At 36.9% G+C, this 9,410-nt stretch overlaps 2 protein-coding genes across 2 annotated transcripts; both read left to right on the top strand.

Moving 5' to 3' along the window:
• Positions 1–471: 471 nt before the first annotated feature.
• Positions 472–941, top strand: LOC125105435 (protein preY, mitochondrial-like). The gene has a single exon (XM_047738924.1). The coding sequence runs from the start codon at positions 585–587 to the stop codon at positions 927–929; it is 345 nt and encodes a 114-aa protein (XP_047594880.1). The 5' UTR covers positions 472–584; the 3' UTR covers positions 930–941.
• An 82-nt stretch (positions 942–1,023) lies between these two features.
• On the top strand, positions 1,024–1,717 carry LOC125105437 (phosphatidylinositol N-acetylglucosaminyltransferase subunit Y). Its single transcript, XM_047738925.1, has one exon. It carries the CDS (start codon positions 1,024–1,026, stop codon positions 1,237–1,239), a length of 216 nt encoding a protein of 71 aa, XP_047594881.1. The 3' UTR covers positions 1,240–1,717.
• Positions 1,718–9,410: the final 7,693 nt, after the last annotated feature.

Below are 9,410 nucleotides of genomic sequence, written 5' to 3'. Positions count from 1 at the left end.
CTTTAATTGTTCTTTGCTTTGCTCCAGCTGGCTGGGGGTGGAGGACACTTACATTAAGGGGAATGTGATCAATGTCAATATCCTTCCTTTCCTTCCTTCCTTCCAGCTGTGTGAGTGTGTGTGTATATACACACACACACACACACACACACACACACTCACAATATACATATGTATTTTTATATTTGTACATTTTACCTAAACACACACATTTCAGCCTTTCTTCTGAACCCTACATTAGTTTATCCAATTATTTATTTATTTAACATATGTACTTAGAAATCATAAAAGCATCTCAAACTCAAAACAATAACCACCCACAAAATTACCCGAAAGTAAGTACAATAGAGCAGGAAATATAGCTCTTTTGTTCCTCAGAATTTAGTATAATTCCTGACATAAAGTAACTTTTAAGAAATGTGTTTAATGGATGAGTGAATACATGACTTTAAAGAAAGTTCATGGCAGCACCGGGGGCGGAGGCTGGCCGGCGGTGGGACTGGCGGCGCGGGCTCCGGCTGAAGGGGCCTGGGCTGGCGGAGGGCGCCGTGCGGTGCAGTGTGGCGGCGGCGGCCTGCTGCACCATGCTGAGCGGAGCGTGCGGCTGGCTCGCCTCAGCGCTGCGGGGTCCACGCGTGCCGCCGTTCGCGGTCGCCCGTAGGTGCCTTCACGCGTCGGGGTCACGGCGGTCCGCGGACAAGAGCGAGAGGACCGGGGACCCGCCCCGCGCCTTCGACCCGGCGCTGCTCGAGTTCCTGGTGTGCCCGCTCTCCAAGAAGCCGCTCAGATACGAAGCATCGACGAACGAATTGATTAATGAAGAGTTGGGAATAGCCTATCCAATTATTGATGGGATCCCTAATATGATACCGCAGGCAGCTAGGATGACACATCAAAGTAAGAAGCAAGAAGAAATGGAGCAGCACTAGATCATAATTTTTTAAAAAGCAGCACAGCTAAACTTTCTTAATACCACTTACCTTTTTAAAAGTCAGAGTGGCAGGTAGTAAGTGGGGGAGAAGAATGTTTCTGTCTCTTCCTACGTTGACTGTTCTTATACCGTTGGTCTCTCTAGCGGGACTGTTCTACTCAGCCTCCGTGGAAGAAAACTTCCCACAGGGCTGCACTAGCACAGCCAGCCTGTGCTTTTACAGTCTGCTCCTGCCCATTACCATACCTGTTTATGTGTTCTTCCACCTTTGGACTTGGATGGGTATTAAACTCTTCAGGCATAATTAATACAGCCAGAGCCAAGATGATACATATATTAATGATACATCGTTGAGTGTCTATCTCAGAAAGCTCAGCTACATGGAAATACTGGAAACCCACTTAAATTGCAGGAAAGGTGCTTTGCTTTGCTTCTCTCAGAGGTTTAGGACCATGGGAGGCTTAAGCTGCAGGAGTTTCTTTTATATTTTTGTTCTGCCCTTGTTTTTTGAAAATTCTAATGTATAACTACTGTATCAGAAGAAACACTTCAACACAATTTTTTGGAAATTAACAGTCCTAACCATCACCTGATGACTTTCTTAACCCATTCATCTAAAAATAATTAAAATTTTATGTTTATTTTAGATTCAAAGTATTTGGCAGAGTCACATGTTAAGGATGACTGAAATAATTCCAGAGGAGTTGTGTTGGAGCAGTTGTAGAGAAATGTATTTGAGCTAGTGTGCTAGAAGACTACAATAAAATGGAAATTTCATGTACTTGCGAACATTCTGAGTTTGTAAAATTACCTTAGTTTCTTTGGCATCAAATCCTTAAATTAGTAATAATAAAATGAGATGACACTAAAAAAAAAAAAAAAAGTTCATAATATTTTCCATGCCCTGACAGTCCTGTCCAGATCTGCTTTTCCTCTTGCATTTCTTACAAAGTGAATGGCACCATGTTTTTTCCTGGTTGCTCAAGTCTAAAATGTAGGAGTACCCACTACATGCCAGGTCAGTTACCCCGGTAACCCTCATGGCATCAGCTGTAACTGATCCCTATAGCATGTCACTTCCCCTCCCTGAGAACTTGAGTTTTCCTGTCTTCTCTATTCCAGCTCTTACTGCTGTCATTTAAGTCCATGCCTTTTTTTTCAGGATGATTGGACTAGCCTCCTAAATGTCGTCTGTGTCTCCAGTTTAAAATCCTTGAATCCAGCTTCTATTTTATGCCATTATTTTTCTGAGATACAAATACAATTATGTTATTTATCAGTTTAGAACATTTCAGTGACTTAACCTTATTTAGATGATTATGGCTAATACTTTGACAGCAAGCAAACAAACAAAAAAACAAAGACAACAGCAACAAAACACCCCACAATGGACCCTATGATTATTAACATTTGTTTTAGAATCTATTCCTGCCAGCTTGTTCTAGAACCTTTCATTATCTGTTGTCTTTCATTATCAATTTTTCCCTTTCTTGTAGATTTGGTCTCTTCTGCTTGCCTGCAATCATTTGACCAACATTTAAATATGAAAAATAATTTCCATATTAAAAAGGACTTTAAATCCTCCTTGACCCACCATGACTCTTCAGCAAGTCTAATTTTAGTTCCCCCTTTGTAAGCAGCTGTCTGGCTCCTGCTCATTTCTCACCCTACCAAACCTGACTTTCTCTGCCATTACTCCACTGAAATTTCTCCCATCATTGTTGCCACTGACTTCCCTGTTGCTAATTCCAGTGTTCAGAACTCAACTCCCTTAACTTAGAAATATCGGCTAGCTCTGCACCACTTTTTTCTTCTTTGAAAAATTCCCTTCCTGTGCTTGCTTTGGCAGCACATATACTAAAAATTCCCCTCCTTCAGCTTCTGTGACGTCATACCCTCCTTATTTTCCTTCCATCTCTCTGGTTGTTTTTATTTTCTGTTGTAACCTCTTTCTCCACTGGACATTAAATGGTAAGAGTTTCTCAGAACATAGTGCTAAACTCTCCATTTACTTGCATCTCCACTTGGCATCTGAAAGCAACTTCAAGTATTTATTGAGTGCTCATTATGTATTAGGAACTGTGCTGAGAGATTTAAAAAAAAAAAAAAAAAAGCAGCCCCTGACATCTAGGAACTAGTCTGACACAGCTAGATCATGTTATTCTCCTCTTGTATATAAATTATCTCACTAACATCAGATGGGGTCACTCTGAAACTGTGAGACAAAACAAGACCATTTCATAACTTAATGTCAGCAGAGGCAAGATTACTGTCCAAAATAGCAAACACTCCTTTCTCCTGGCTAATAAGAACACTTCTTTACCAATTAGAACCTTAAGCCTTGCTCTAGTCAGCTTTCTCAAAGGATACAATTTACTGAAACACCCAATCAGAGAATTGCCGCCATTTTCTGACAACACCTAATCTAGAGCAAACTCCTGCTTATTTGGATTTTCTCCAAATCACACAACCAAAGTCCAAACTTTAGAACAGTTTCTCTCTAAGGCATCTTACAAATTGTTATTTGTTCCGTTTGTCTGTAATGAGTAGCTAATTGAGCTTTTTCAACTACAAGTATGTTCCTAATGATCTTTGACTGGAGAGCATTGGTGATTGGTAAACATTTTAAGTGGAATATTTTATTTAATCCCTGTAACAACTCTATAAATTGTAATTACTGTTATCATTATCTTTCTTAGTATACATGTAAGCAAACTGAGGCTTACAGATGTTTTTTAAAAAATTTACCTAAGATCACATTTTTAGGTTGTAGTAGAGAATTTTAACTCAGGAAATTTTAATCTAGAGCTAGAGTTCCTAAGACATTCACTGAATTTCCTCAAGAAATAATACTCAAATTATTGAATAGATTGAGTATATGAATTAACCCTATTACCACTTCTAAATTACATCCCCTAACTCTAAAATATAGAATTACTATCCTTTATGTCTCAATGCTGTCATTTTTATTTCCTTCTCTTTGTGGATTACCCTAGAATGCTCTCCCACCTTCACCTGACCTGTATATGCAAACACCTACTCGCCTTTCATAGCTTCAGCTAAATCCTGAATCCTGCTAGAAAGCCAGGAAGAACTGATAACTTTTTCCATCCTTAAAACCTGCACATTCTTCAGTCATAGTTCAGAATACATTGAATAACTCTCCTCATCTAGTCTGTGAACTACATAAATATAAGAATAATGATTATTAATCTTTGTATCCCCATGTTAGACACCTAACAGGACCTAAGTGAACATATATTGATTATATAATAAATCCTGAAATAATGTATTTCTGTTATTTTAAGTACAGTGGTACTATCTGTATTTTCCCTCTGGTTGATTTAGAAGAGATTCTGTAAAAGAATTTCCTGACTGAATGGGGAGGCCCTATTTAACTCTGATTAGTTTAACAGTGTCCTAACTAACTCAGTTATTCAAATAAGCCAGGCAACATCATTTAGTGTCCATGAAGGTAGAAGCTTCCGAAGACATACAAATGACTAACCAGACATGTGAAAAAATGCTCCATATCACTCGGCATCAGGGAAATACAAATCAGAACCATAATGAGATACCACCTCACACCAGTCAGAATGGCTAAAATTAACAAGTCAGGAAACGACAGATGCTGGTGAGGATGTGGAGAAAGGGGAACCCTCCTACACTGTTGGTGGGAATGCAAGCTGTTGCAGCTACTCTGGAAGAGGTTCCTCAAAAAGTTGAAAATAGAGCTACCCTACAATCGCGCTACTGGGTATTTACCCTAAAGATATAAATGTAAGGATCCGAAGGGGCATGCGCACCCGAATGTTTATAGCAACAGTGTCCACAATAGCCAAACTATGGAAAGAACCTAGATGTTCATCAACAGATGAATGGATAAGGAAGAGATGGTAAATTTATTATTCAGCCATCAAAAAGAGGGAAATCTTGCCATTTGCAATGATATGGATGAAATAGAGAGTATTATGCTAAGTGAAATAGGTCAGTCAGAGAAAGACACCATATGATTTCACTTATATGTGGAATTTAAAAAACAAAACAAATGAACATAGGGAAAAGAAAGGAAAAATAAAATAAGATGAAATCAGAGAGGAAAACAAACCGTAAGAGACTCTTAACTATAGGGAACAAACTGAGGGTTGCAGGAGTGGGGGATGGGGCACTGGGTAATGAGCACTGTGTGTTGTATGCAACTGATTAATCACTAAATGCTAACCTCTGAAACTAATAATATGTTATATATTAATTAAATTGAATTTATATTAAACTTTTTTTAAAAAGGTAGAATCTTCCTAGAAATGGTATAAATAAATTTGTCAATTTCTTTCTCTTTTAAAATTTATTCTTTAAATTTTATTGGCAATATACTATGTGCTGATAGGTCTTTCTCCTGAAGAAGCTCACAGAATAATAAGAGAAACAGACATGAAGATAAGAAGTTGCAGCACCCACACATGTATAGCAGATATAATTAGGCTTATACTCTAAGAAAGTAAGAATGAAAAATTTATCACTAAACCAAGGGGACCACGCATGATTGCTAAGCGGTTGCTGGACACACTATGCTAGAATATTTCATGAGGAGAGGAGTTCTAGTATAATAAGTACAATTTTCTACTCAACAATAATAATGTTATGACGTATGACTTAAAACATCACTGTCCAATGGAAATAGAATGTGAGCCACAAATGTGAGCTGCACAAGTATTTTTAAATTTTCTAGTAGTCACATTTAAACATGTGAAAAGAAATGAAATTAATTTTAATAGCATAGTTTATTTGACCCAATGTGTCTGAAATATTATCATTTTAATATGTAATCAGTTTAAAAGTTATTAATGATATGTTTTATATTTTTTATTTCAAGTTATGCCTTTGAGATCTGGTATATATTTTAACTTCTTAATTTGTATTAGTCACTTTTCAAGGGTTTAAAAGCCACGCGCAGTTAGATAACTGAGCTTTAGAACATTGAAACCCCATTTCTGGCTTTAGGAAATTTAGTCATGGCTTTCTGATTCTAGCAAAAATTGTCACCTGCCAAAAAGCCCACTAAGTGAATAATGACAATAAATATTCTCTTATTTTATGATATTCAAGGTTGTATGATTAAATTTCTTCTTTTAATTTTTAAAGTATTTTTAAGTGTTTTCCTTCCTGATACAGTTGAATGATGTGGTGATAGATTCAGCCATCATAATATAATCGGTGTATATTTGTAATCTATTGAGTTGGCTTAAAGAACTGTATCTTGCTGTCAGATTTCAATATCATAACCTCATTGTAACTATAAATTTATCAAGAAAAGCTATTGCTTATCAGAACTTTCACATTTTCCAAGAATAGACTCATGTAATTCCAAAATACACTGACAGGGATATGCGACTGAAAATATTACAGACATTTCATTATGTTCTTCAGGGTGCAATAGCTCAGAATCACCTTATCTTACCAATAGTAATAGACGAATTTGATCCAGGGATCCCAGATGAAGTTTTGATAATCAAAAGAAATCTATGCTTAGCTCTCAAATATTTAAAAGACCACTGAGGTCTCTTGAAAACTTAAAATACTTTGATTCTAATAAGGAAGGTGATAGAAATAATGAAGTTCTCTTTAAGGAAAACTCACCCTATAATGATAGACCTATAAAATGAAAATGTAATTCTATTATTCTCATGAACCTACATTTATTATGGACAAATTTCCAATCTATTGGAGGTGATCAGTATATCTTGGATGAATTTGAGCTAAAGATCCTTTGACTCATGTAACTATGATATCTTCTTAATAAACAGAAATAAAATGTTATTTTATTTATTTTTTATTTTTTATTTTTTTTTTTTAAAGATTTTATTTATTTGACAGAGAGAGATCACAAGTAGATGGAGAGGCAGGCAGAGAGAGAGAGAGAGGGAAGCAGGATCTCTGCCGAGCAGAGAACCTGATGCGGGACTCGATCCCAGGACCCTGAGATCATGACCTGAGCCGAAGGCAGCGGCTTAACCCACTGAGCCACCCAGGCGCCCTGTTATTTTATTTTTGGTGGGCTTTTCTTATAACTCATAACTATCTTCTGAAAAGTGTTGCTAGGCTCTATCTCTAAACTACAAAGAATAATGTCAGAACTAAATAGGAGCTCCACCAGCATTTTTGTGCATCTCAGTGTCATATTATTTCTACATATCTACCTAGACTAAACATATATAATCAAAGTTGCTATTCTGTTCTTGTTGAAGACTTCATCTTTTAATTTTTTTCTCCTTTTCATTATCATTGGTTCATGCTAAGAATATAGTAGAAGATGACTATTTATGGAGACAGAATGGGAGCCCATGCACTATTGAGGGCCACCAGAAATTTGAACTGATTCCATTTATTCCTGAATATAAATTGCCAGTGTTGGGCAATCAATGTAAAATTGATTCACACCTTGCGGACTTCTGATACATTCCCTGTGTGAGACATCCTCCTATATAATTCTTATTTTTGTTTTCTTTTTATTCTCCTTGCCTGGCCCCCAAACCAGCTCCAAATGGACAAGAGTATAGACATCTAAGATTCTAAAGTAGATCTTGGATAGAGAATGTGGGAAAGGGGGTTCCTGTCATAGAAGAATATGGGAGGAATCCCATGATTGTTTTCTTTTCCTCTTCCCTTGTCACTGTGCTACAGTTGCTCGGAACTGTACAAAAAGGCACAAGGCTAAAACTTTGATAGAATCCAGTCTTTCTGGCTGAAGGGTGAAGTTCTCCAGCTCCTGAGAACTGGAATGTATGGTAGAAAACCCTGGCAGGAAAAAGCTAGAAGAGGGCATCCGTAATTTTCTATTTGAAATGACACAAATACTAATGTCACACTACACATGTATGGAACCTAACCAAAGGAGTACAGCAAAATGTTTTGAACTTGGATTTACATTATAAACACCTATTCTTTGAATTTTAAAATAATCACTATTTATTCTCTAATTTAAAAATGTAAGATTTATTTATACTAGTAAGGTTAAATGAGCTAGATTTAAAGGGAAAACATCATTAGAGATAGAAAGAGTACTATACCATAAAGATTAAAAATTCCAAATTTGTATGCATCTAATAACACATTAAATTATATAAAGCAAAAATCAACAGAATTATAGGATGAAATAGACAAATTCATAATTATAGTGGGAGACTTTAACAAAACTCTCTATTAACCAGTAGAACAATCACATTTTTTTATATTTTATTTTAAATATGTGTCTTATTTATCCATACAGTTAATTTAAATTTGAGATTCTTTGTCTCTTATTTTTTTAAATTAGCATATAATGTATTATTATTTGTTTCAGGGGTACAGGTCTGTGATTCATCAGTCTTACACAATTCACAGTTCTCACCATTGCACATACCTTCCCTAATGTCCATCACCTAGCCACCCCATCCCTCCCATGCCCCTCCACTCCAGCAACCCTCAGATTGTTTCCTGAGATTAAGATGGTTATGGTTTCTCTCACTCTCTGGTTTCATCTTACTTCATTTTTCCCTCCTTTCCCCTGTGCTCCTCTGTCTTGTTTCTCAAATTCCTCATATCAGTGAGATCATATGGTAATTGTCTTTCTCTGATTTATTTATTTTGCTTAGCGTAATAGCCTCTAGTTCCATCCACGTCATTGCAAATGGCAAGATTTTGGGTTTTTTGATGGCTGCATAATGTTTCATTGTATATATACACCACATCTTCTTTATCCATTCATCTGTTGATGGACATCTGGGCTCTTTCCATAGTTTGGCTATTGTGGACACTGCTGCTATGAACATCGGGATGCAGTTGCCCTTTCAGATCACTACATTTGTATCTTTGGGGTAGATACCTAGTAGTACAATTGCTGGATCATAGGATAGCTGTACTTTCAACTTTTCAAGGAACCTCCATACTGTTTTCCAGAGTGGCTGCACCAGCTTGCATTCTCACCAACAGTATAGGAGGGTTCCCCTTTCTCCACATCCTCACCAACATCTGTCGTTTCCTGACTTGTTAATTTTAGCCATTCTGACTGGTGTGAGATGGTATCTCATTGTGGTTTTGATTTGTATTTCCTGATGCCGAGTGATGTGGAGCACTTTTTCATGTGTCTGTTGGCCATTTGGATGTCTTCTTTGCTGAAATGTCTGTTCATGAGTTCTGCCCATTTCTTGATTGGATTATTTGTTCTTTGGGTCTTGAGTTTGGTAAGTTCTTTATAGATTTTGGATACTAGCACATTATCTGACATGTCATTTGCAAATATCTTCTCCCATTCTGTCAGTTGTCTTTTAGTTTTGTTTATGTTTTCCTTTGCTGTGCAAAAGCTTTTGATCTTGATGAAGTCCCAATAGTTCATTTTTGCCTTTGCTTCCCTTGCCTTTGGAGATGTTTCTAGGAAGAAGTTGCTACGGCTGAGGTCAAAGAGGTTGCTGCTTGTGTTCTCAAGGATTTTGATGGATTCCTG

The sequence above is a fragment of the Lutra lutra genome, chromosome 7 (assembly GCF_902655055.1).
Source record: "Lutra lutra chromosome 7, mLutLut1.2, whole genome shotgun sequence".
Taxonomy (NCBI): Eukaryota; Metazoa; Chordata; class Mammalia; order Carnivora; family Mustelidae; genus Lutra; species Lutra lutra.
This window is presented reverse-complemented; position numbering and strand designations above follow the sequence as displayed.

What these genes read in the sequence shown, in the direction of transcription:
- LOC125105435 (XM_047738924.1), top strand. Translation starts at nt 585, where the DNA reads ATGCTGAGCGGAGCGTGCGGCTGGCTCGCCTCAGCGCTGCGGGGTCCA.
- LOC125105437 (XM_047738925.1), top strand. Translation starts at nt 1,024, where the DNA reads ATGTTTCTGTCTCTTCCTACGTTGACTGTTCTTATACCGTTGGTCTCT.